At 57.4% G+C, this 26745-nt stretch overlaps 2 protein-coding genes across 5 annotated transcripts in view; one reads left to right on the top strand and one right to left on the bottom strand.

Moving 5' to 3' along the window:
• Window positions 1–1561: 1561 nt before the first annotated feature.
• On the top strand, window positions 1562–3918 carry NDUFB7 (NADH:ubiquinone oxidoreductase subunit B7). Its single transcript, XM_006132012.4, has 3 exons — window positions 1562–1731; window positions 2726–2894; window positions 3737–3918. The coding sequence occupies exons 1-3, from the start codon at window positions 1620–1622 to the stop codon at window positions 3825–3827; spliced, it is 372 nt and encodes a 123-aa protein (XP_006132074.1). The 5' UTR covers window positions 1562–1619; the 3' UTR covers window positions 3828–3918.
• Window positions 3919–6768: 2850 nt separating this feature from the next.
• The window catches only part of TECR (trans-2,3-enoyl-CoA reductase), a 55640-nt gene continuing 35663 nt past the window's right edge, over window positions 6769–26745 (bottom strand). For 2 of the 4 annotated variants that reach the window (XM_075902247.1, XM_075902249.1), the window contains exons 3-13: window positions 17597–17648; window positions 16529–16573; window positions 16012–16134; window positions 15806–15921; window positions 14969–15074; window positions 14721–14793; window positions 13188–13231; window positions 12482–12539; window positions 11442–11530; window positions 8742–8787; window positions 6769–8085 (exon numbers count right to left, since the gene is read on the bottom strand). In XM_075902247.1, coding sequence (XP_075758362.1) covers window positions 7958–8085; window positions 8742–8787; window positions 11442–11530; window positions 12482–12539; window positions 13188–13231; window positions 14721–14793; window positions 14969–15074; window positions 15806–15921; window positions 16012–16134; window positions 16529–16573; window positions 17597–17648 — 880 coding nt within the window. In that variant the 3' untranslated portion in view covers window positions 6769–7957. The remainder of the gene's footprint in view (window positions 8086–8741; window positions 8788–11441; window positions 11531–12481; window positions 12540–13187; window positions 13232–14720; window positions 14794–14968; window positions 15075–15805; window positions 15922–16011; window positions 16135–16528; window positions 16574–17596; window positions 17649–26745) is intronic. The other 2 variants (XM_075902248.1, XM_075902246.1) reach the window with 1 other exon arrangement.

Below are 26745 nucleotides of genomic sequence, written 5' to 3'. Positions count from 1 at the left end.
ACCTAAGAAGAATGGCTCAAGTTTGGGAATCTCTCTAACATTCTCAGCTGTGAAGATGGATGCAAAGAATTCATTTAGTTTCTCTGCAATGACCATATCATTCCGGAGTGCTCCTTAAGCACCTCAAGCATCCAGGGGCCCCACTGGTTGTCAGCAGACTTTCTGCTTCTGATGTACTTTAAAAAAGTTTGTGGTTATTTTTTTAATTTTTGGCTAGCTGTTCTTCAAATTATTTTTTGGCCTTCCTCGTTATATTTTTACAAGTTTCAGAGGGGTAGCTGAGTTAGTCTGTAACAGGAAAAACTTAAAAAACAACAGATAGTCTGGTAGCACTTTAAAGATTAACAAAACATGTCAATGGCATATCACTTGCAAGAATTTATGCTCCTTTCTATTTTCCTCAATAGTTCTTTAACTTCTACTTTTTAAATGCTGCCTTTTTGTCTCCAACAGGTTTTTTTTCTTTGTTGTTTAGTCACAGTGGCTTTTTGTTGTGTTTTGTTTTGTTTTTTGTTCTCTTGCTATTTTTTCGTTTTGTTTTTTGTTTCTATTTTACTTTTAGAAATGTACCTTTCAAGTTCTGTTTAACTAACTTCCTCATTTTTGTGTAGTTCCCCATTCTGAAATTAAATGCTACAGTGTTGGGGTGCAGTGGTATTTTCCTCTCTACAGGGCTGTTAAATTGTATTATGTTATAGTCACTATTACCAGTAATTCAACTATATTCACCTATATTCACAGAACCAGATCCTGTGCCCAATTTAGGACTAAATCAAAAATTGCCTCTCTTCGTGTGGATTCCACGACTAGCTACTCCAGGAAGCAGTGATTTAAGGTGTCGATAAACTTTTGTCTCTGCATCCAGTGCTGAGATGATGTGTACCCAGTCAATGGGGGGTGGGACAAGATGAAATTTCTTAAGTGGATTATGGTAGCACCCAGGGCCCTGATGTGCTAGGCCCTGCATGTTATTGATTAGGTGTTTTACGGTACTGTCTAGGGCCCTGCTGTGCTAGGTGCTGCAGGTTATTGATTAGGTGTTTTACGGTAGTGTCTAGTGCCCTGCTGTGCTAGGTGCTGCAGTTTATTAGGTGTATTACGGTAGTCTCTAGGGCCCTGCTATGCTAGGTGCTGCAGGTTATTGATTAGGTGTTTTACGGTAGTGTCTAGGGCCCTGCTGTGCTAGGTGCTGCAGTTTATTAGGTGTATTACGGTAGTCTCTAGGGCCCTGCTGTGCTTGGTGCTGCAGGCTATTGATTAGGTGTATTACGGTAGCACCCAAGGTCTTATTTTGCGGAGCCCTGCGAGTTATTTTGCCACCAGGAGACCCTGGTCTACCCCCGGAGCTGCATCAGCCAATAGGGTAGGGACATGCAAATTTCCCCATCGGAAGGGTGGGGATTGGCCGAGCTCGTTGCGGAACGTGACCTCACTCTTCGGGGCGGGGAACGAGGAGCCACGCGCAGGAGGAAGGCTCCCGCGGGAAGGGGCGGGAAAAGAAACCGGAAGTCTCGTGATCTCTATGTTATGAGGGCGGGTGGAAGAGCCCTGCATATCCGGTTCCGGGCGTGGGGGAAGTGCTTCCGGGGCGGGGCGGCCCCGAGGTGACCGAGGCGGAGATGGGGGCGCACCTGGCCCGGCGCTACCTGGGCGGCGAGGACGTGGAGCCGGACCCGCTCCGGATGCCGAGCTTCGACCCGGGGCTGGGCTTCGAGCAGCGCAAGGAGCGGGGTGAGCCGGGGCCCCGCCCCTTTACCGGTGGCCACGCCCAGTTCCCTAGGCCCCGCCCCTTTACCGGTGGCCACGCCCAGTTCCCTAGGCCCCGCCCCACGCGGGGGGGGGCCATCAATCTCAGAGGCGCGGGGTCCGGCAACTTGGGGGGGGCCGAGGCTCGGGGCTGCACAAGGCAGGTAGTTCCCGGGGGGGGGGGGGTTTCTCAGGCTGGAGCTCTGGACCAGAGACCGGTCCTTGCGAGCCCCCCCCCCCCCCCCCCCGAGACAGGCTGGGCGGCCCGTGGCGCTGGGGAGCCCCTGGGGGATGGGCATGTGCTGGCCCTGAAGGGGGGGAGCCAGGGCACTGACGTCACCAGTTGGGGGGCGCTTAGGGTTGCAGGCTGGAGCCGCCTGCCGGGCTCGTTCCGTGCGAAGCGCCGCGGGGCCTGGTCTCTGCTGATTCCCTTCACCTCTGGTTCCATGTGGCTGTTTTAACAGCCGCCTTGTCCAGCCCCAGAAGTTGCCACATTTCAGCCCTGGCTGGACGGTCTGTGCAAGGGTCCGTGAGTGCTCTTTGATGAAACCGAATGTGCAAACCCAGGATCGTTACAAAGTAGACGGCAGTAGACCTCCGTGTCCTGTGTAGACGCACGTCCTGATACAAGTGTATAATAGAAATGGAGACGGTGAGAGCTCAGAGTCAGACTCTGACTTGTATCTCTAGCTCTCACTGTGTGAGCTGGGCATGTTGCTTTCCCCACCTCCTCCAATGCCTCAGTTTCCCCATGGGGCTTCCTCAGAAGGGCTTGTGTTACTTTGTGGTTAGAGCACTGAGTATCCCTCTTTGTGCCAGATGCATATAGGATGTGGCTGTTATGGAGCCTGGCTCTTTACCCAGGAATTGGAGGGACACTTCCCTTTTAGCCCTGCAGATCTCCGATTCAGTTCCTGGTGTGTTGTGCCCGCATTGTGCTCCCAGCCTCACCTCTGCCACTCCTCTGTGTCCCCTGCAGTGATGATAGCGACTCAGCAGCAGATGAATGAAGCTCAGTTGCCCCTGGAGCAGCGGGACTACTGTGCGCACTACCTCATCAAGCTGTTGAAGTGCAAGCGTGACAGTTTTCCCAACTTCCTGGCCTGCAAGCATGAGCGCCACGACTGGGACTATTGCGAGCACCTTGAGTACGTGGCCGCTTGTTCTGGGGCCTGTCTCCATCCATGGGCTACTCTGATCTCAAGGCCACAGAGCTGGGGGTGCAGCCCTAGGGGCAGCGAGGCGGCATGGCCTTGTGGAGAGCACAAAGGAGACCTGGCCATTATCCCAGCTCTGCCACTGTCTTGAGGAGTGACCTTGAGCAAACCGTGGAAGAGTCTGACCTCCTTTGTGCAATGCCTTGAGCTCCGTGGTGTTGTACCTGCCCTTCCCACGGTGGGCATTTGTGCTGACCACCCCCAGCGACAAGCTATAGCGGGGGCTTGAAACAGGAACCTGTTCCCTTCCTTTATGGAAGGCCCCTCAGAAGACAGCATTCTGGGCCATTGCTGATCCCCAGGCCCCACTAGTGCAGTTAACCCTGCGGGCTGGTGATGGAACATATGTGTGGGGCCCTTCCCCCCCAGAGTCAAACCATGGACTGCCCCAAGGAGTGTATAGGCTGTGCTAAGCAGGACCCTGGAGAGTGAAGGGAGGGGTACTAGGTGGAATGTAGTTATGGGGTTGGCCTGGCTGTGTCACCACAGGGACTGTGGGTTGGAGGAGGGATCTGGCGGTGGAAACTGGGGCAGGAGAGTGGGCAGGCGGGTGGAGGAGGAAAGAAGGAATCATGGGAATTGTTTTTAAAACTGATCTCAATTTCAATGTGAGCCTGGAGTGGAAAATAGTTCTGAGGTCTGCCTGTACATAATGCAGTGTGTGCCAGCCTGCCCCCTGCAGGGTTGGGGGTGTAACATACTAGGGAGGGGGGGCTTATTCCTGATGCAGGTGTACTGTCCCCTTCCGCCCGTGACTGATGTCTTTCCCCCAGCTATGTGATGCGTATGAAGGAGTTTGAGCGGGAGCGGCGCTTGCTGGCAAGGAAGAGGAGGCTGGAGCAGAAGGCGGCAGCTGAAGCATAGCCCAGCCCTGTTCCCAGTCTGTTGGAGAGGCTGGAGGAATCCTCTGCTTGTGTCATATGTAAAGGAATAAATACTGGCTTGTCTGCGTCTACTGCTGGCATGGTGACTGCTGTGCCCCCCGGTGGGCTGGGCTGGGCTGGGGCATGTAGAGCACTGCAGTGACCCGGACTCAGCCAAGGTGTGTGAGATGAGCTCTCTTACTTTGACCAGTGCTAGAGCTTCACTGCTGCTTCCCACAACTTCATCTGCATCGCCCCATGGTTAAAGCAGGGGTGGGTGAAGGGGGAGGGGATCAGGACTCCTAAGTTCTGTTTCTGCTCTGGGAGGAGAACAGGATCGAGTGACCAGAGCTAGGAGGCCCTGGGCTAGCCCATGTCTCCTCTCTGTGACTAGGTGATGCTCTGCTCCCTCCATGGGGTGGAGTATGTGTGGTTGCAACATGCACGTGTCCTATGCTGACCCTCATTGTGGAGGAGCCTCCCTGGCTGGACTCTGCAGGGCTCAACATGAGGGGGTCTAGCATGGCTGTTTGCTGTGAGTTCTGCCCCCCCCACACCCCAAGTTCCTGCCTTTGCAGTCAATGCAGGAAATCTACCTACGGCCCCTTCTGGCACAGACGTGCTGCTCTTTCTGGTGGGGAACCTTTGCACTGAGGCCATGCTGCCCTGTGCATAGACAAGCAAATGCTTATCCAATAGTCGACTAGTTGCTTCTCCCCTCCTTGCTGCCTCTAGCAGAAAGAGGCAGTGAGGAGGGGCACTTGAACGCAGTAGCACTGCGTGGGCTCCTCAGTGTCTCAAAGCAGCTGCGCTGCACGGAGCCCAGGGTCAGCGTGGGAGCAGTGCTAAGGCCGTTGCTACACTTCACAGGCGGAGTTGCCCCATTGACTATTTGATTAGTCGATATTTAACATTCTCAATAGGCCTGCTGCCCAGCCAGGAAAGGGTGTTGTGACACTGGGCTAACCCAATGGCTTGATGTCAGGATGGCGGTCGATTTCTAGCAGAGTGCCCAAGATTCAGTTCTAGGACTGGTTTTGTTCAATATCTTTATTAATGACCTGGACAAGGGAATGGATTGCACCCTCAGCAAGTTTTCAGATGACACTAAGCTAGGGGGAGAGGTAGATACGCTTGAGAGCAGAGATAGGGGCCAGAGTGACTTAGACAAAATTGGAGTGTTGGGCCACAAGAAATCTGATGATGTTCAACAAGGACAAGTGGAGAGTCCTGCACTTGGGACGGAAGAATCCCAAGCACTGGTACAGGCTGAGGATCAACCAGCTAAGTAGTAGTTCTGCAGAAAAGGACCTGAGGGTTACAGTGGATGAGAAGCTGGATGAGAGTCAACATTGGAGCCAAGAAGGCTAATGGCATATAAGGTTGCATGAAGAGGAGCATTGCCAGCAGAGATGTGATTATTCCCCTTTATTGGGCTCTTGTGAGGCCACTTCTGGAGTATTGTGTCCAGTTCTGGGGCCCCCACTACAAAAAGGGTGTGGATGTATTGGAGAGGGTCCAGTGGAGGGCGACCAAAATGATTAGGGGGCTGGAGCATATGACCTATGAGGAGAAGCTGAGGGAGTTGGGTCTTTTTAGTCTGAAGAAGCAAAAAGAGTGAGGGAGGATTTGATAGCAGCCTTCAACTCAAAGGCTGTTCTCAGCAGTGACAGATGGCAGAACAAGGAGCAATGGTCTCAAGCTGTGGGGGGGAGAGGTCCAGGTTAGATATTAGGAAATCTATTTCACTAGGAGAGTGGTGAAGCACTGCAATGGGTTACCTAGGGAAGTAGTGGAGTCTCCATCCCTAGAGGTGTTTAAGTCTCCGCTTGACAAAGCCCTGGCTGGGTTGATTTAGTTGGGATTGGTCCTGCCTAGAGCAGGGGGCTGGACTTGATGACCTTCTGAGGTCTCTTCCAGCTCTATGAACCCATTCCAGTGAGGGCCAGTGGAGCGAGCAGGGTCCACATTAGGGTAGGTTGGCACAGCTGTGGCACAGGGGTGGGTTTATCACTCCCCCCCGCCCAGCACAGCTTCCCTGCCCCTCGATGGCATTTGGGGGTAGCATGCTGTCATCTGATTGGACTCCTGCATCTGAAGAGCTTGGCGAGTGCTGCACCTGCCTCATATGGCTATTCCCCTTGACCCTTGCAAGGAGTCAGCCAGCAGTGAGGCAGAGCTGGTCTTGCTTCAGCCAAGAGCAGTGTGGCCAGGGCAATGGGCATGAGTCTGCTGCCACTCACCTGAGCTGCCCCTCCTGGCTGAGTGCAACAGCAAGGGCTGCATGGATGGCACTGGCCCTGGCTGCACCTGCTTGCCCCAAGTGGGGCACAGAGGCTGCTGCTCCAGGGTGCAGGAAGTGGCCATGCAAAGTGCACCCCACACCCACCTGCAGCCCAGCTGATCCCCTCTGTCCAGGGCGAGGGACCAATGGGCCACAAGGCTGGCAGCTGGCTGGCTTGGTTATTGGTGTGGCTCAGGGAGAGCAATCCCCAGTGTGCTTGGGGCATGGCTCATGCTGGGGCAGGGCTGGTCTCAGTCCTCTGTGGATACCAGTCACCGCTCCAGGGGCCATAGCTGCAGTTAAGGCAGGCGAGACAGAAAGGAGCCAAAGGAAGTGAGTGGCAGTGGCAGGGATGGAAGGAGGCTCCTGCCCTAGGAGCAGCCCACAGCAGACTTAAAGCTTCAGCTGTAGCCATGCAAGGGACAGCCTGGTGCATGGGCAATCTGTCCCCCGCCCTCTGCTCCTTCAGACCCCTGGCCCTTCCCTGGGACTCCTCCCAGCAATAGGGACTCAGCCCAACCTCTCCCCCGCCCTGCCCCACCCCGTGGGGTACGACATGCACCCAGGGCAGGGAAAGAGCAGCTAGTGAGGCTGCCCTTCGCCCCTAGCAGGTACCTGGATAAGAGCAAAGGAGACACAAGCTGCTGTGAAGCCAGGACAGGAGGGAGGTGGGCTGGGCCCCTCATGTTTATTAAGTAGCTGGCTCCACCCACTGCCATCCCAGCAGAGCCAGGCCTGAGCTACAGCAGCCAGGGTGGCTGCTCAGCAGCCCAGGGAAGGATGGAACAGAAAAATGGTACAAAAGAAAAAAAACTTTACTGTACTTACACTTCACAGTGCTGGCTTGAGACAAGTAGCCCCACACAACCCTGCCAGTGCCCCCAGGGCTGACCTGCCCCTGCCACCCCAGCCCTCCTCCCTCCTGACCTGCTGCCCCTGCCCCGCAGTGCTGTTGCCTTTTCTTGCCCCCCCCCTCCCCTTACTGCTGGCTCAGTTCTGCCCCACACAAGACCCCTTAGGCTCCTGCTTGCCCCAGCTCGAGCCTCACTCTAAAGAGACACTGGCAAATTGACTGGTGTGGCCTGCTCTTGGTCAGCTGCCCGCAGGGCAGTGGGGAAAGGCAGCCTAGTGCTGTGGGCTGAGCAGACCCTGCCACCCTCTCCCCGTCAACTTGTGGCTCTGTGGGCAGGAGTGCTGAGCCCAGCACTGGCCCCCAGGGGCCCTGCTTGGAGATGGACCCAGGAAAGGAGCTGTTGTCCTGTTCAGGAGCCTGAAATGAGGCACCTACAATCCTAAGTGGGCAGCTGGAGAAGGGGCTTACGCATGGATGGGCCTGAGCATTTGCTACACCTACCGGGGCATGAACCCTCCACCCCTCTGGAATCGGGCTGCATTAGCAGGTGCCTGGGGCCAAAGTTAGATGCCTTGGGTTAGGAGAGGGTCCCTCCTGCAGGCCACAGCTCTAAGTGGCAGCTGCCATCCACAGCTGTCTGGGTGAGTTTCCAGTTAGGCAGGGCTGCAGGAGACCTGTGCTCTCTGGGCTCCAGCTGGTGGGTGCATGGTGCAGCTGGAGGAGAGCAGGATCCTGGTCTAAGCAGGGGTGGGGTGAGGGCTTCCCTGAGGGCAGGGCTGGCCAGCTGGGAGCACAGGGGCAGCTGTAGAAACCCCAGCAGTGAGGAGTCAGGTGAGAGTTTGTGCAGCTTCCTCTGAGCCCAGTGCCAGCCGGCCCAACGTGGGGTCCAGAGCCCCCTGGGGGGGTGGGCGGCTCCCTGGACTGCACTAACAGCTGCTCACTATTAAGTACTGAGCCCTGGCAGCGCCTGGAGAGGGCAGCGTCTCCGCCTGGCTCAGAGCAGGAAGGGGACGATGGGGGAGCGCAGCGGCGGGTAGTCCCGGAACTCCTTCAGGTAGCTGCGGTGCTTCCCCTTCGCCCAAATGGTCATTTGGATGAAGCCGACCAGAGAGAACAGGGCCACTGTGGACAGAGGGGAAAGCAGTGAGGAAGGTGGGAGGGGGTCACTCCCTTAGCCCCTCCTCTCCCAGCATCAACCCTGCCCCACTGTCCTGACTGGTAGGAAAATGGACAGAGGAGAGCCAAGCTGCCAGGTCCCGAGGGGTGGGCATGGCTGCGTGTCCTGCTGCTGGGCACTGCCCCGAGGACTCCTCTCCTCTGCACTTCTCCAAGGGGGCAGCAGGGGGCTCCCCCCTCCTGGGCTGCCTTCTCCCAGCAGACAGGGACCAGCTCCTGGAGCGCGGGGTCTGTCTCTGGCGAGGTGCACTATGAACTCAGCTCACTCTGCCAGCCAGAAAGGGGTCTGACCCCCACCAAACCCCTTACGCATGGCCAGCTGGGCAGGGCTGGGAATCAGGGCTCCTGGGTTCCGTTCCCTGTCTATGGCAACACCGCGGGTAGGTCCTCAGCCTGCCTGTGCCTCGGTTTCCCCTTCTGCAAGAGGGAGCTGATCTCTGTGACATGCTGGGAGCCCGATTCCAGGCCACTGTTCCCACAGAACAGGGACAAGTGGCCCTGTCAGCAAGGAGGCAAGACCTGCCTGTCCCATGCTCCTGGACCTTGTGGGGAGACAAGGTGGTGTCCCTGTACCCTGGCTCTTTCCCCCACACCATGCTCACCTGGGAGACATTGGGTCATGATGGCGAAGCCAATCCAGGAGCCCACCTGGAAGAGAAGCAGCTGCATTTAGCACTGGGGAAGCAAGGAGGGGGGGGGCAGGTAGCCTGGCTCTCTCCTTGGGCCCTGGGGAGGCCAGGCCCTGGCTTGTGGCGCTTGTTCGAGTTCACTAAGCCACGTGCGGCTCAGCAGCAGATGTGGCCACGTGCTAGCTGAGCAATCCGGGCCCTGGCACGGCAACGCTCCCCAGACTCCCCGCCTGCGCCTCCGCCCTGCCAAGCCCTAGCTCCCACCCCCTCAAGGCGGGGCGCTGGCTGGGCTGCTGCAAACACCACCCTGGCTGGGGCCTGTGACAAGCACGTCCTGGGCTCCAGCCAGGCATTCTCAGCCTGCCACCCCGACCAAGCAGGACTTCACCAGCCAGACAGGCATGTAATGCAGGCAACTTATCCCAGTGCCCACCCTGCTGCCCCAGGCCTGGGCTCCCCTCCCCGGCTCTGCCAGTGCCCTCAACCCCAACCCAGCCCCCTGCTAGCCCAGCCCTGCCTGTGCCCTCAATCCTGACCTGCAGCCCCCTGCTAGCCTGGCCCAGTGCTGCTGTGAGCAGGGGCTGCAGTCTCTGACACAGAGCAATAGCCCCAGGACCCACATGCAGACAGCTACCACCCCACATTAACCCACTGGTCCCCCCGCTGCCTGCCCAGATCGTATGTGGCAGCGAGAAGCAGGCACTCCCGGCCAGCTAGTGAAATGCTCCCCTGAATGGGCACAGGGCCAGCACGCCCGCATCTACTGTGTTCTCTGCGCTGGGCGGACCTGCCTGAACGTGGACACGAACGGCAAGGGGCAGACACAGCCCAGCTCAGGACTGAGCAATGTCAGACCTCAGGGAAGGGCTGCCCCGCACTGGGCTAGGGATGCTAACTAGCGGTTAATTGAATAGTCGATTAACCTCATGAATTCTTACTGGTTACTTGACTATTCTCTAGTCCCTGAGGGCGGGGCTGGCAGCCAGGGCGCTCCAGCCCCACTCCCGAGGAGCCTCCTGCCACTCAGCACGGGGTCTCAAGCAGGAGCCAGTGTGAAAACCAGCTCCCCGCGGACCTGTTGCCCGATACAGAAGCAGCAACGCGGGGTGGCAGCAGCCCCTGTCTAGGGGTGGGACTGAGCTCCCAGACCCAGCGTGAGCCAGAACTACCTGCCCGCCTGGTTCCTTAATACTTTAAATGCAGAGTCACAGCGGGGGTAGGTCCTGGACCCGGTACGAGCTAGGACTGAGCCAGGCTACTGGCCAGTCTGCTAAAATTGTACTGGCAGGGGGGGGGGGGGGGGAGGAGAGGGAGAAATGCATCTAGAGCATTAAACCTATAAGCTTTTGCTTATCCGTTAATCGACTCCATTATTACATCCCTAGTGTGGGTGCCACTCTGGAGGGGAGACCTGATGCCTAGGGGCTGGAAGGGGGCCAGTTCCTAGGGGAAATCTCCCCCCCACACACTGTGCTCCCCATGGGCAGGGAGAGGCTAGTGCAGGAATAAGGGTGCTGGAGGCAAGAGGACTGGCAGGGAGATTTCTCACCCCCACCCCATACACCAGGCATCATGCAGAGCAGGGGGCTCCCCAGCTGAGATCAGTGCTGTAGGGGGAACCATTTTCCCCAGCAATGGGGAGTCACCAGCCTCCCCAGCAGCTGAGCTAGAGGAAGGGGCAGCTGGGCACATGCGAGGCGGCTGCCAGCCAGGGCAGGGCCAGGGCCTGCACAGCCGGTGAGTGGCCCTCCAGCAAAGAGATGAGCTCTCGGGAAGCAGAGCGCCGAGGGTGGTGCCTGTCCAGCTGACTCATGCCCACCCTCAGGAGTCACGACAGCCCAAGTCAGCCCCCCGGAGCCCAGCTCTGCCAGGACCTGGGGGCCCAGCACTGGCTGGGGGCAAACAACCACCTCCCGAGTGTCACTGCTGGGCTGCTGCCCAAGGCTTTGCTGGTGGTACCTGGCCAGGCAGTTCCAGCCATGTCACCTCCTTAGCTCCAGAAGGAGGCAGGGCTGGGCCAGGCAGAACACAGTTGCTGCAGATTTAGTGCATGTGCCAGGCCTGACTGAGGGAGGTACCCCACTGCGGTGCCAGGGGGCGCTGGCCTGCAGGCCATGGAGTGGGGAAGTTCAGCAGGGACGCTCTCCCCTGGCAGTCAGAGCATGACCCCCACGTAGGGTGCTGTGAGGTCCTGGCTATTTCTGATCACTGCCTCAGTTCCCCAAAGCGGGCTGCTGCCTTCCCATTTCCAAGCCAATTTCAAGTCCTGCCTCCTTCTGAATCCCCCTGCGGTTTCAGTTAGACAAGGACCCTCTCCTGGGCTTCCTGCCCTGCCAGGCTCAGCTGTGTGGCTGTTAAGCAGCTGCCGAGCTCCACCCCAGAGACAGCTGCATTTCACCGGTGAGCAGCGACGTGCTGATGGAGCGGAGAGCACAGACCATTTGCGGAGCCTGGCGCCCACGTTACCAGCCGCGAGCAGGAGGCAGGTGGGCCATGCTCCAGCCGTCTGTCTCAGGGAGGCAGCTGTAGCTCAAGGAGAGGCGTCCAATGAGACGAGGAACAAGATCTGCGGACCCGGGTAGGGTAGGCAGGTGCTGTCAGGGCCAGCCAGCCTTCGGTCCAGGGGCCCCGCCAGTACACTGCAGGCAGGGGGCTAGCGGGAGGGGAGCTCACCTCATAGGTATAATTAGGGCATGACACTAGCAGAAAGAGCCACGTGAAGGGGTTCTTGGTGGGGAAGGGAATCTTCCTGGTCTTGGAGCCTGGAGAGAAGCAGAAATCCAGGGTGATTTATTTCACTTGGCCGATGATCTCCTCTCTCCCCCACCCCCGCCCCAAGTGGTATCAGCTTTCCCCAGGAACACGCAGGCAGGGGATGCTGCTCTGAGCAGCAGCCAGGCAGACACTGAGGAGACAGCCCCGTCCAGCACCATTCTCCAGGGACATGGAGGGGCAGCGCCCTGGGGTCGGATCTCCACTCGCACAAGCCAGTGCTTCCCACGCCACTGGAGCCAGAGGCAAGGGCAGGGGCGAGGCAGACACCAGGCTGCGCAGGACTCTATCAGAGGTTCCCACACTGGGACAGCTGCAGCCTGCGTCCGTGGCAGGGTGCAATGGAGCCCAGCAGTGCTGGGCAGGGACGAGGAAAGGGAATGCAAAGCTCCGGGGAGCAGCAGCCAAGAGCCCCTAGCTCAGCGCCCTCTCCAGCCCTAAGGGGCCCGCTGGCCAGCCCCAGCATGCGGAGGGCGAGCGGGCTGGCTCCGGTGCGCACATCCATGGGGACAGGGACCCTGCTCCCCGGTTCATAGTCCAACCGGCCCAACAGGGTCTCGCTCAGGGCCACACTGCAGTGGATTTGCCTGGTTTGGCGCTAACGGAGCCCTCCAGGGGCTCCTGCCCATCTCTGCCCCTGGGATGTTTAGAGGGGGCCTGGGGAAGGGAGGAGTTTTCTCCTGCATTTCTCACATCCAGCAAGATTCTGGAGAGCTGGGAGAACTCTCCATAAACCAGAGCTAGGGGAGGTGGGGGGTTCTCACTCAGACTCTCTAGGGAGACAGCCAGTGCCCTAGCCCCAGAACAAGCTCCCAGCCCCATACCTCAGCCTGGGCCACAAACATGTCCCCACCCCAGCCCCCAGACTAACCAGCCCCTTTGCCAGTCACCCCTGAGTAACTAGGCCCCAGGTGAGCCAGCAGGGCCCCGCCTCCACTCACCTGCCGGCCGCAGGTTCCGCAGGGCGATGTGAATGGAGAAGTTCCCCAGCTGGCAGAACTGGGGGAAGCAGGAGTGATCAGTGCCCTGGGTCCCAGCCATCCACCCCCCTTAGCCCTTCCTCGGCCTATGCCCACACTCTGGCCCCCTCATCCCCTTGCACATGCTCCTAGCCAGGGGGGAGGGGAGGGGAATCATTTTGGCAGTGGTCAAGGCTGCCCCTGAAGGGGTGGGGCCTCGGGCAGAGGGGGCGGGGCCTCAGGCGGAAAGGGGCTGTTCTTTCTAGGCGCGGGCAGCCCCTGGTGGGAGGGTGCACAAACTCTCCTGTCCCTCCACCCTGCCAAGGGCACGGGGCACCTAGAGGGAACTGCCAGCTGCTAGGAAGAGCTGACTGTTCCCTCCGGCGCCACGCGCCCTGGCAGGGAGAGGAGGCTTCGCGCGCTCACCCATTCCCACGTCTCGACTGGCCCGGGGGCGGCAGAGTGGCCAGGCAGCTATGGGCCGAATCAAACAGCTCGGCGGGCCGAATCCGGCCTGTGGACCCTATCTTGCCCACCCCGTCCTAGCCCTAATCAGACACCCCCAGGACTCTCGCTAGGTGCCCAGCCTCCGCTCCCCACCCCCCCACACCTCCCTCCTTGGCTCTCCTGTCCAGGCCCAGCCAAGCAGCCTCCTTCCCTGCTTCTCTCCACCACCAGCAGCTCTTACCAGGAATATGACGAGTGCCAACTTCACCTGCTGGTCTCCGTAGGCTGTGGGGGGAGAGGAAGGGCAGGGTTAGGCACTACGGGCGAGCTGGCAGTCTGCCTGGGGAACACACTAATGCACAGTCCACATGGGGCGCACCCAGCTTTGGCGTTCATGGTCCCTATGGCAACAACGGCTTGGAAAGAAACCAATCTGTAGCAGACCCACCGCGCCCTTGTTAAGGGCCAGATGATACCCCCGGCAGCACGGCCACTGTCCTGCTCACTGCTCCTTGCTAAGGGCAAAGGCAGCGCAGTCTGGGGGGCCCGCTCCTCCCAGGGTCAGACCAGTCAGAGTCATGAGCCTGAAAGGGGGAGAGGTTGCTAGGCAGGGGTTATAGTACAAGACGCCAGGGAGAGGGTGGCCGGACATGGAAACGCAGGGGAGGACTCAAGGACTCGAGCTGCAGGCGTGGAGGAAGGTTGGATGGAACATGGATGCAAAGCAGAAGAGTTTGGGCTTGTTCATTTGGGATTTTAACCCTTAACGATGCAGGAAGGGACAAAAGGCCTTTTAATCACAGCAGAAAACAGGCTGCAGCTTGGTCTTTACACTAGCTAGTCAGGGCTGGTCCCCTGGGGGCTTTGCGGATGGCTGGGGAGCTAGGCAGCTTATAACCCAAGACGTTAAGGAAGTAAGACTGAGAAGGAAGCCCGGCCAGAGAAGTCACGGACGTCTCTGATTTCCAGGCCAGGAGAAAACGTTCTGCCCATTCAAACGGATTCCTGCTCCAGCCCAGAGACCCTCGCCCTGCAGCAGCACCTGGCCCAGCACTAGGGGCCAAGCGAGAGCAGAGCTTTGAGAACACATCCAAGACGAGACCTCTCCAAAGTGCAGGCAGCTCCCAGGAGTCACTCCAAGGGACAGTTACTCTCCCTGTTAAATGCCTACACCCAGGCGGAGTTCAGCTCCCCCCACGTATCCCGCCGGGTTTGAGCTGCATTTGCTGTAACTCCCAACTGCGTAATTAACACCTCTGGGAGAAAACCCCGGTGATGACAATGCAGCCCCCTTCATTCAGGGCTGACACAGCTCCCAACCCTCAGATCCGAGTCAGCACTAAGCCCTGCAGAGTCCTGAAGCCTGGACTCGCCTGATGTCTAAGACATTGGCTGTGCTAGGAAGCTGTACCAGGGATGGGTCTGTCGGCACAATGCTGCCAACACAACGTTCTGCAGCTTGTGGCCACACACAGCTGCTTGCGCCAGCGCCTTGCGACCAGGCACTTACGTCAGCAAGAGCATGGTGCCTCGCAGGTAAGATCCCTGTATTTTCCACATGGCACGCAGAAACACTGCCCTGTGGGAACAGTGATGGGCAGCAGGTGCTGTGCATTGTGGGATACCAGCAGAGCACAGGAAACGGGGGGCTGAAGCCAGGCCCTGGAAAAGGTAGGCCAGCCCCTCAGGTGATCTGTCCGGCAAACAGCAGGGCTGGAAACGCACGGCGCCCTCCGGCCCAGCAGGCAGCAAGGCCGTGGCCAGGGTGACTTACTCGGCGGGGTGTACAGCGGGTGGTTGATGTAATACGCCATCCAGGCCGCAAAGCCCCAGTAGTAGGTGCAATTCTAGAGACAAATCAGGAAACGCTCTTTTAATACAGGCTCTGCTAAGGAGACAAGTCAAAGGAACCCCTGGCAGCCACTGCCCTGGCTCCCTGCCTGGCAGGCCCTGCCCGTCCCAGGAGCCCTCACTTCACCTACCCCGCAGGGCTGCCCGGCGCTGCCCGCCTGCCCCACTCACCTTGAAAATGTTGCGCAAGGGCATCGTCCCGTGGGAGAACCGATGGACGAAAAGGGTCTCCAGCAGGCGCTTGATGTAGTGGAACGAGTGGCAGATGCAGGCCAGGCTGGAAGGGAAGGCGCAGGGGGCTAGTGGGTACCAAGGCCACTGGGGTACGTCCCCCGCTAGGGAACTGTCCTGAGCAGCAAAGGCCCTGTGTCCCAGACAACACTTGCCCCCAGGCTCCTCCCCAGCAAGTCTGGATGGGGCTATGCTGGAGCCTACAGCAGAGCTTCCTTGATGAGCCCCAAGTGCTCTGGGGCTGGCAAACTGCTTCCTCCTGCCAGGAATCAACGGGGTTTCTGGAGTCGCAGCTCAGAGCGCTCGCCCGTCCCTAGTCCCTCTCTGTGGCAGGGCTGGGAGCCATTTTGCCATTGAACCAAACTGTAAACCCTGGATAGAATGGAAACCACTTCAAGTCCGGGGGTGCTGCAGTCCCCTCCCCGCCCCCTCTAGTTCCAGCACCTCTGCTCCGTGGACCATCCAGGTGCTGAATATCCAGTGACCGCAGAGACAGCCAGGCCCCAGATGGCCTGAAGAAGCTGGCAGGGAATCCGATCGCCCCTGCATCCCCACACAGCCCACTCTGGAGAGGAGCCCACCTCGGAAGCTACAGGCCTGACCTGGGAGGCAGGGACCCGCCAGGAGTGGGATCCACATCCCATCTGTTTACTTTCCTAGGGCTCAGGCTTCCTACGGGGTCTCTTCCCCCAACAGCTCAGAGAGGGCCCATATCCCCAGGCAGAGCCCCAACGCACGCTAAGCAGGCGCAGGGATCTGCCCCCGGCTGGTACTCACTGCACGACCGAGTGCTTGCTGGAGGTGAAGTCGTGCTTGGGGCCGTAGATGAAGGGCACTCGGAAGTAGAAGAGTAAGTAGATAAGCAGTGGCCCAGCATACTCGGTAAGGAAGACCTGGAAGGCAGAGTGTGCTGTGAGCACAGAGGGGTGCCCGGGGGGGGGGGGGGGGGCGGCCCTCTCTGGCAGACCCTCGGCACTGCTCACCGTCACCCAGCTGATCTGCGCCCCCAGGTCCCGGAAGTAGAGCGTGGCCGTGGTGCCCACCGGCAGGTTCTGTAGTACGTCCTCATCCTTCAGGGACTTCCCCTCTGGAAGGAGAGCAGAAACCCGGAGGGGCAGGCTGGGGGGAGGCTGATGCAATAGGCGACCCTGGCAAGGTGCCCAAGTGACCCCAGCCCCACTCTCCTGCAGCACAGCAACCCGCCCCCCGCTGCAGGGCGAGGCACAGCTCTGGGCTCCTGCAGGTGGGCTCTCCCCTGCGTACGAGATCCCTTCCCCTCTGGGGCCCTAGTCCATTGGCAGCGCATTAGATCTCTCACCCTTCGGAGCAGAATCAGCACCTGTCCTGCAGGCCCAGCTTCAGCTGTGCCCTCAGACTCAGCTACCAAGCAGCCCCCTCATGTTCCCCCTGGCCACTTTCCCCACCCACGGGGCCTTCAAGCAGCAGAGAGGCGTGCCTGGGAACAGTCCAACCCTCCCTCCCCCCAGAAGGCCAACTTACTGGGGTCCAGGCGCAGCGACTGTCGGGCTGGGTACCACTGAGGATCTGTGGGAAGAGCAGACAATGGCGTCACCCCTTGGCTCCCAAGTCCCTGATCAGCACCAGCCGCACTGCTCTTACGAAGACAAGCCCACCCCCTTCTGCGCAGCAGAGGCTGACGAGGCTGGGTGGCCTTCAGGTACCTCGCTGAAGGCAGCAGGCTGGTTCCTGCCTTGATGGGTCGCAAAGTCCCTGGACCAAGCACGGAAATGCCAGAGGGACACCAGGCACCTGGCAAGCCCTATGCTGAGGGCTCCTGGGGGAACATAAACAATGCCTGCGCTTTGCACAGGAGGAATTTCACTCACGGGGATCTTAGGGCCTAGTTGCTCTGGGGACGGGTGCGCTACGATCGCCATGGGGATCTCAGGGCCTAGCCGCTGCAGTGATGAGTGCACTATGAACACCACAGAGATCTCACGGCCTAGCTGCTCTGGGGCTGGGCACGCTACGGACGCCACAGGCTGCAGAGGTTGTTTGCCATGCACTAGGCATCTGCCGTCAAACTGGCTATACATGGAAAATTAGATTTTTGAGGGAATACTTTTCATGAACCGTAGTTGCTTCCTGTGGGAAAGTGTTTTCTTATCTCTCCCTTCCCCTCCGAATACTCTATGCCCATGGTGTCCTACATGTGGCTACTGGCTGGTTGAGTGTGGCTAGTTTGCTAAAGCAGTAGCCGCTCTAGCTGCTACCACTTCAGACCTGGTTGGACACCACGGCTCTAGACCTTCCTGAGCGCTGGGGTGGGCAGTTCAGCCTGATCCACGCCGCACAGGCCAGGCCTGGGGCTTGACAGGGTGACACTAGACCACACTGGCTGGGTCTGTGCCCAGCCCTGGCTCTGCTCTCGTGCATGGGGCACTGCCAGGAGGTCAGCGCTTGGTGCCCGATGGGGTGGGCCCCGCGGGGCAGTGAGCAGAAGGTGGGAAGGTGACGCGGGGGTGCAGGGCTGACTCCAGTGGGCGGGGGAAGCGTAACAAGTAGGGGGTTGCAGGGCCAACGGGAGCAAGCTCACTGCATACATACGGGACTTGGTGAAGAGGTTCTTGATCTCGGCGATGGTGGCATTGGGCTCCACCTGCAGAGCAGCAGACACAAGTTACCACGGCCCAGGCCACAGAGTGTCCTCTATCATGGACGTCAGCAGGAGCTTGGCTACAGACTGCCCAGCCCCATAACCTTACACCAGGGTGCGGGCAGAGACCCTGTGCGCTCTGCCAAGGTGCTGCTCAACCCTCGGGGCTCTGGCCAAAGGGACAGCACAGCTCCGGGGTGGGACCCTGCATTTGTCTCTGAGCTCATTGTCTTGGAAAGCTCCAGTTTCATAGCTTTCTCCCCTTGCTGCCAGTGCTACAAATGCCCGGAGAGCTTTAACGGTCAAGCCGGGCTCTCCCTGGGCCTTCTCTGTCCCAGGATTAGCGATTCCATGGCCGGCCTGGGATTAACAGCTTGGCCCATGGTGCACAAGCCGGAAAGAGTGCGGCTTGGCCGCCGGACCAAAGCAAGCAGTAAAACCCCAGAGGGATTCCAGCGGCAGCAGCCAGCCGCAGCTTAGCAGCAAGTTGCTCCCGAGGGGACACTCTGTAATGGTGGGGAGGTGCCCTGATGCCTTGAGCTGCAGCAAACAGAAAACAGAGACACAAACTCTCCTCCAGCTGCAGCGTGGTACAGGCAGCACGGGCTGGTGACCAGGGGGAGACACAGGCCACCTGGCTTCTATCTCTGCTGCTGATCTGCCACATGACCTTGGACAGATGCTTCCCTCTCGGAGCTTATTTCCTCCTCACACGGCCTCCATCCTGTTGACAGACTGGAAGCTTTTGGGGGCAGAGACCGTCTCTCTGTGTTCATGCACCACACAATGCTAGGGCCTGATGTGATAATTGGGCTTCCAAGTGAACCCTAACCGGGAGCTCATCACTAAAAGGGGTGGAAGTTCATAAGGTGTCAACAACCTAGAACCACACAGGCGGATGGGAAAAGGTGCAGAAGAGAGACATTGTTGGTCCGAACAAAACGGCCTCCCAATGTAATTCATGCCTGGGAAACACAGAGTGTGGGACGAGAATTCAGTGACCCAATCAGGTCTAACTGGTGGACCAAATAAGAAGGGTCTGTGCTATTCCACCCACCGCTCCTTTTGGGGTCCTCAAAGAAAGATTTTTTGGGGGAAAACTGGATACCGAGTGAGCATCACTGTTCTGGCTGCCAACCCCACAACTTCTGGGCTGCCGGATCCCGGGAGATGTCCCGACGAGACCACCACAGAGAGAGGGAACGGTCAGCTCCGGCTGAATCCCAAATCCCAGCTTGGAGGTGACTCTCTGTCTTCCCTCCCACACACTCGGGTGTCCTTTTCCTTCCCCACTTTATTCTTCCCTCCTCCCCTTCTCTCTCCCTCTGTCAATCAGAGAGGGGCTCAACCAGCCACAACCCCACGGAGTCTGACCAGAGCAGTGCCCTGATCGGCCCGCTGTCAGCACAAGCTTGCCAGGGCTGGCATGGCTGATCAGATCGTGCGTTGGGCCTGGATTTCTCCAACCGGGACCCTGCAAGTGATAGTCAACCCCCTAAACAGAAGCTTTTCTACCCTTGCTGTTCTCTCCTCCCCCCACTTGTGCGTTTGTCTTGTTCTGGCACCAAGGAAGTGAGATTGGGCTTTACCTACAGCCCTGGCCCATTCTTAACTCACATCTTCTCCCCACCCCCACCTCCCAGTGGTTCTCCCCCCGCCCCCGCCGCCCCCGATATCTACGAGACGGTCACACACGAGGCCTTTTCCTCCCAATAACTGTCCGGCAAACAAAGGGAACAAGGGATGCTGCTGAAATAACAACCTGGCTTACTGCCTTACTAACAGTTCCCTTCATTTTGCTCTCTAATACATCGTTTTACAAGTTACAAGGGCTGTTGAAGGGGCATTTGCCTTGGTACTATGCAGGCTGGGGGTCTCTGTTTGCCCAAACCCACCTCTCCTTTAACACTGGACAGTGACAGGTGGAGGGGTCATGTTAACATCTTTACCTCTTTGGGCCCCTTTATTCCATCTAAATTAATACAACAGGCCTCTGGCTGGTACCACAGCACATCTAATGGCTCGCAGCACCAGCGCACAGAGTCCAGGAAGAATACACCGGGAAGCCTTGGAACTTAACTTCATTTACAGCTTCTTGTAACATGGACACACTAATTCACTATTTCCCCTTCTTTCCCCTCCCCCCATTCCCTATTTATTTTGGGACTGGACTTTTAATACTCCAGTCATCTGAAGAAGTGGGTTGTACCCACAAAAGCTCATACCACCATCTACTAGGGTTGCCAAATGGTTTAACCAAAAATACTAAACACGCCCCCTTTACCCCCCCCCAAACAAAACCCACCACGTAAAAAATTCTGTTAAGGGGGAATAAAAGGGGGGAGACCAAAGTTATCGAGGGGGAAAAAAAAAAAAAGAGGACCCCGAGAGTTAAGCTAATAAAATAAAATAAAATAAAATAACATAAAATAAACCAAACCAGCATGGCCCCTTTTAGGAACGCTTTTGAGGCTTTGGGCCCAATAGGATGCAGGGGGCCGCCCACCATCTTGCCTCCCTGCTCCGGGCTGGACAGTTCCCCTGCGGAGCCCGGTAAGCAAGCCCGATAAGCACCCGGGATTTTCACCTCTGACCGGGGGGGGGGAGGGGAATCAGAAAATAACAGACATTTTTTTTTTTTTTAAATCAGACAGGAGGCAAAAATACCAGACTGCCCAGTTCAATACCGGACACCTGGCAACCCTACCATCTACATGTCTTGTTAAGTCTTTTAAGTGCTGCAAGACTATTCATTGTTTTTTCAGTTTTTCCTGTTACAGACTAACAGGGCTCCCCTTCTGAACGGGCAGGTAGTTCCATAGCTGTTCACTGGGGTGTTTCTTGCCCCATTTCCTGAAGCAGCCAGGATACTGGCTCACATCGCTCTCATCGGCCGCAGATACAGGTTGAAGTTCAGCAGCTATCAGGGCTCTAGGTTTCCTAGACTCCGCATTAGGAAAATGAGTTCAAGGGGAGGGGTCTGGGCCCAGGGCTGGCAGGCATGGAGTCCGCACCACATGCCCCAATAGGCGTATGCAGCGGGGTGAAACTGGTCACAGATCAGCACTCTGCTTCTCCTCATGCTTTGCGCCTTCTTCGCCCAGTTTCTCTCCCTGAGAGCAAGAGCTAGCCTACACACAGCTCCTAGAAACCTGGGGATCCTCCTTCCCATCGTCAGCCCCAGCATCCTCCCTGTGCAAATCCCAAAATGCTGACAGACCCAGGCATTCTGTGACTCACCACAGGCGCAAACACTAACATTTAGGGAGGGCGTGCCCAGCTAATCCAAGCAGATGCTGGTGTAGGGTGTCTACAACAGCTGACGGCTACTCCCACAGTGGGGAGACCTGGCACCCATCTGAGAGAGCTCTCCAGCCAACTGGGGTGCAGAACCCAAACAAACAGAAGCTACTCAGAGCAGGGCCAGGCAGAGTTATTTCTGCCTTTGCGAGACTGCCTGCCGTGAGCACTCCAGGGCCTGAGACAGTGAGGAGAGCCCTGCCTGGCTGAAGGTTTCTGTGGGATTAGACACAGCTGAGTTAATGAAATTTACAAGTCAGCAAAATGACTAAGTGTCAGAGACGCCTCCTCAAATAACAAGGATGCTGGGCACTTCTACCGCGAGCCATGTCTGGGACCAGGGATTAATCATTCAGTCCTCGCCACACCCTGGGAGATGTCGCTGCCGACACTGGCTCGCCCATTTCACTGAGTGGGACACTGAGGGCAATAGCTATAGAGTGAAATGTTGGCAGAAAGGTGAGGACCCAAATTGTACCTAGGCCACATGCCTACCTGAGACGGATTTGGGTGCATCCACACAAGGGGCACACGCAGCAGTCAGGACAAGTCAATTGAACCCACAGTCAGTGCAAGGTAGCGTGTGCGACAGGAGCTCAGGGGTGTGTAAAGCCTTTTCAAACACATGGCACAGCGCACAAAGGAAACAGGGCACTGGCTAAGGGCTGAGCCAACCAATATACCAACCCTGTGCAGGCTGCTCTCCTACAAAGCTCCCCCAGCCCCATGGCTGCAGGCAAGACGACCGCGGAGGTCCGCAGAGACTGACGCCCACAGCTGAAGGCCGGGAAAGGGCAGTTCTTTGAAAAGGGACTCTAAGGTTGCTCCATCTCTCAGCAGCTCCAGATCAAACAGGCTCGCGGCATACAATGGCTCCTAGGTTCTTTCCTTCTCATGCATCCCTAGTGGTCATTACGACTGCCCGCAGCAACGCCTATGCCGGTGCATCAGCGGTTTGTCTGGGTGTCTCCGTTCTGGTGACAACGCTCAAGGAATGGACTTTGACTGCCTCTCCCGCAGCTCTGTTGACTCTTCAAGGATAGGAAGAGAAACTAGAAGTAACTCTTGGCAGGAGTGCTGACTCCATTGGAGAAAGGCCATTTTTACAGCCAATTTCAGAGCAAAACCTCCCTTTTAAATTACACTAAGATTTACTTCTCATTTCCTTTGAGGGCAAGGTTATCCAGTGGCGAGAGAGCAGTGGACTGGGGGGGAGGGTGGGTGGACGGACCTCAGGACTCCTGGGTTCTTTCTCTAGCTCTACCACAGACTCATTGTGCAACTTCCCCTTGAGCCGTGGTTCTTCCACTCCAACCGAGATCGGCTCCTCACAGGAAGGCAGATTATTGCTGGCAGGGACCTGCGTGGAGTTGTCTCTCTGGAGGCTGCTAATGTCTGGTCCCTCCACAGGATCAGAATGTTCACTATTTATTGCTGGATGCCCTGTGGAAAGTCCAGGGCGGGGTGGAGAAACTGTCAGGCACCCTCCCCTTTCTTAAGTTTCCAGTGCCTGGCTGCTTCAAGTCTGTGCTGCTTGCAGAGATGCTGGGAGGCAGAGAAACCACTTTGCAAAAGAGGGCAAGAGCGGCTGTCAATCCCCCCCCCCCAGAGCTGTACAGTCCTGGTCATGTCCAGGGCACTGACATGCCAGGTGGAAACAATAATCCATGTGAGACCCTCCCGCACCTTACGCCACCGCCTGGTAGTTCGGAAGGTAACAGTATCCTACGGGCGAAAGGGAAAGCACTCGGGTTGTGCCCCTTTTGGCTTCTCTGAGATGGACAGAAATGGTCTGAAAGGGGCAGTTTTATTTGTTTGTCTTAAGTACTGTTTTTAAAAGGGCAGGACGTGTATTTCAATGTGAGGCGAGGCTGCTTCTGCGGGAGGCCCCAGCTAACTGACCAGCAAGTGGAGTAAGACAGGACATGAGCCTGCAGCTGGAAGCTGAAGCCAGACACACTTAAGTGAGAAAGGAGGTGCCATTTTATTTTAAAATGGGGGTGGAGAAGCTTGTTGGGGTTGGGGGCCACAGACCCACAGAAGACTCAGTGTGGGGCCACACACAAATGAGAAGCAAAGCAACCGTGGAGAAGCAGGGTGCAGTGGAACAGGCTCCTGGCACCTGCGCAGTGAGTGCAAGGGGAGATGGGGCCACCCCTGCTGCTGCCTCACGCCAGGCCCCAGTAATCCCCCAGGTAGGGTTGCCAGATAGTTTCAACAAAAATACCGAACACACTTGCCATGACATCACAATCGACATGCCATCTTAGTTAGAACATACCGGACAGTTCTATTTTCTCAACTGGTTTCCCAAACAGAAAGCTAAATACTGGACTGTCCAGTTCAAAACCGGACACCTGGTAACCCTACCCCCAGACCACATTGCTCAGGGAGGGTTTGCCCTGGGCCTAAGGCACAGTGGGGGAGGGAAGGGAGGATTGCCCCAGGCCCCATGCCTCCCTCGGAATGGCCCCGGCCCTGAACCTCGCAGGCTGGATCAAGGCAAGCTGGGGGCCAGATCTGGCCCATGAGCTGTGGGTTCATCATCTCCATTTGGGGATCTGAGCAGGGTGAGCCACTGGACAAACTCCCAAGGGCCATGGCGGATGTCCCACCTCTTGATGGCTTCAGGTCAGAACTGAAGGACTTTGTGTCTGACTAAAGCATCTTCCAGAAATGTACTGAGCTCAGTCTGAAGGGAACTGGATGACACCCCCTGGCCTGTGTTACACAGGGGGCCACACGAGATGATCTAACGTCCCTGTTGGCCTTACTATCCAGGCATCTCAAGAGCCACGGCTGCTGAGCTTTGATGAAGAGGTTTCTTTTCTCCCCTAGGACTCAGTCGAAGAGGTGTCCACAAAGCCCAGGAGCTTTAAATAGTCTAGGAATCAAGTTAAGGCAGATTTCACTTCCTTGGTACTTGGGTCGCCACACTCCCACAGACCTGCCCAGTAGGCCAGAGTCTCCAGGGTGGATGAGATCAAAATCTTGTAACCCACAATACAGACAGACCCTTTCATTACACAGCAGCGCAGTGAGGCCCTGCCCGTCTCCTTCGGCCTTGTAAGGCTGCACCGCAGGGGGCCCATGAAATCCCAGGCCCAGTGCCTCTGGTGGCCTTAGTGATACGGGAGATCAGGGACAGCTGATCCTGGCTGTGTTGCCCGGGCATGACAGAGTGAGGCCTGAAACTCAGTGCTTCCTGGCTTCAGTGGTGAGAAATCCCAGCGGCCACCCGCCGCAGCCCAGCGCTCAGCAGGGGGAGGAGAGGGAGGCCTCTCTGCCCCCTGGACACACAGCATGCGAGGGAGTTCTGCTGCCGCAGGGCACCTGCAAGGAATATTTTCATCACATTTCTATATTTAGTTGTCCCATTTCCTTCTTGCCAGTCAATGGATTTACAACTGCCACCAGGTTTATTCAGAGAGGGGCAGATACTCGCTGAGGCACAAAGTTCAACTGCTAGTGCCCATGGGAGTTTGCCCCCAGGACCGGGCCTGGAGAGAGTTGCATGGGGGTCCTGCTGCATTTCGAAGCCTGCCGACTTTATGGGGAATATTCCCTCAGTAGCCCTCCCCAAATAGTTAGCCAAGGTGCCTGACATCAGGGGTGGCAGTGATGCCTAGTGGATAGAGCACAAGGCTAGCGCTCAGCTCTGAATTCTACTCCTGGCTCTGCCATTAACACATGGGGCAATGTTCCCTCTAATTTCTTCCAGCCATGTATGGAATGAATTTTGTTATGCACACTGTGGCATGTGCAGATGTACACCACCAGTAGAAACACATGCTGCTGGTGGCCAGTCAGCTGGGCGGCATCTGAATCTCTCCTGGGTGGCTGTCCAAGCGCTCAGCTTAGAGAGCCCTGATACTGCGTGAACTTGAGTGAGTCACGTCCCTGCTCTATGCCTCAGTTTCCCTAGGTGTAAAATGGGGACAATGCTCCTGACCTTCCTTTGAAAAGCACTTGGAGACTTACAGATGGAAACAAGAGCTAGATAAGAGCAAGGCGTTACTGTAATAGGCCCTCCCCCCTTTGGCACGAGAGCGCTCGAGTTCGTGAACGTCTCTCCTTTGGGTGCTCACTGAGGATGCTGCAAACCACGAGCGGAAGCTTGTTTCGAAGCAGCAATGCTAACCCAGTCCCAGGCTCAAGGCGCTCGCTGTGTTTGGTGATCCCCACATGGCAGCCAGCAACCCAGAGACACTCCATCAAGGTGACAGATTCAGTCAGCATGCCCAGGAGAGGCTCTGGCTCTGAACGAGGCCCTTCCCACCCAGAGGCAGGGGAAAATCTGTCTCTCAGCAGTAGCTGTCAGCGCGACTGGCCAGGTGTCACAGGGCAGTCCCATAGGGAACTCCATGTCTTAGCTGATGCTCTGGCAGTCAGTCAATTCAGCTAAGACTTGGGGACACGAACAAGGCTGCTCCCTGCTTTGGGATTCACGTTGGTACAGGCAATTGCCAGCGACTGATGGGTGCTGGCTGAGAAGTGGGGCTTGAACTGGGAGACAGCTAGGTTGGCGGGGAAAGAGAGGATCTGACAAGACAGAGACTGGTCTCCAGAGGGAAGAGGGACAGCTCAGAAGAGGCAGAGGAGTATGGGAGGAACAGGAGTGGGCTGAGCTGTTTCCTGATGCTGGGCACCAGCTGCTGGGAAGGATATCCAGAAAGAGCAGCAAGGTTGTTTGGACAGAACTGGTGTGTTTGGTTTGTGACACCTGCATCTGGTGATGAGGTAGGAGATAGGCTGGGAAGGCAACAGCAGCACCAGTGCCACAGATTCCACCTTCAGGTCTCCTTCCTAGGGATGCCACGGGACATGGCCGTTCTTGGATAGAAGAGTTTCTCACGGACCCAGCCCTCTGTACGGAGCGCGTGGCCAGTCACCTCTTTCTGGTAGCTGAACTGGAGGAAGAGGCTCCATTTGCCCTCCTGACAGATGTCCCAACCAAAGGCCTGGCCTGTTTATATACCCGCGGGTTAATTTGCGCTGAGCTGGCTGTGTGGGAGGGGGGTGCTGAGAGAACAAGACCCATGAACTCCAGGGTTTTACAAGGCCTGAAATGCATGCAACGTCAGGCAGGCCAGGAACATATTCACTCTTTTTCAGAATGAGTGTTCAGCCACAGCAGTGAGCAAGGTGCCAGACACACACAACTGGGGCCCCTCCCTCTGAGCCTGCACCGATGGGAATATCTGGTGCTACATTAGGGCTGGGAAAGATGCTGGATTTACAGCCCTGAAGACCTGGGCGTACCCACATCCTGGGCAGTGCCAGGGTAGCATGTGGGGTGGAGCTTGTTCCCACGCCAACAGCCCCGACCCCTCTCTGCCACTAAGGGCCACTCCCACTGGCAGCCCTTTGGCTGTCTGCTAGGCACTGGGCCCAGACCCAGCCAAGTCAGTCACAGCGCACTAACGACTGCCAGCCTGCAAAGGGCTCTCAGGCGGCATCCCCCGAGGCCTCAGCTCCAGCACAGCAATGGCTGTTGGAAAGTCTGTCCCTATTCCTGCTGACTCGCTCTGAACACACCAAGACCCCAGTCCCTGGGCAGCAAGGTGGCGGGCCCAACCCAGGCCCCAAATAGAGGCCACACGCACCTCTGAAGGCACAGAATGGGGACAAAGACAAAGGCTTTTGTGCACCAGAGGATCTTCCAGCTGCTGGGACAAGGTGGCCAAATCCCCTGGCTGTACGGTGCCAGGCCTGGGCACTCCTCACTTCCGACCACACCTTGGGGCTGCCGCTGGGGGATAGAGGAGGTCTCTGAACCTGGGAGCTTTAAGGGAGAGGA

This window comes from Pelodiscus sinensis, chromosome 19, assembly GCF_049634645.1.
Source record: "Pelodiscus sinensis isolate JC-2024 chromosome 19, ASM4963464v1, whole genome shotgun sequence".
In the NCBI taxonomy this organism is placed as follows: domain Eukaryota; kingdom Metazoa; phylum Chordata; order Testudines; family Trionychidae; genus Pelodiscus; species Pelodiscus sinensis.
This window is presented reverse-complemented; position numbering and strand designations above follow the sequence as displayed.

Excerpts from the sequence above, each read along its gene's own strand:
- NDUFB7 (XM_006132012.4), top strand. The coding sequence starts at position 1,620 with ATGGGGGCGCACCTGGCCCGGCGCTACCTGGGCGGCGAGGACGTGGAG. Across the intron at positions 1,732-2,725 it reads CGAGCAGCGCAAGGAGCGGG|TGATGATAGCGACTCAGCAG; the intron begins GTGAGCCGGGGC and ends TGTCCCCTGCAG. Across the intron at positions 2,895-3,736 it reads GACTATTGCGAGCACCTTGA|CTATGTGATGCGTATGAAGG; the intron begins GTACGTGGCCGC and ends TCTTTCCCCCAG.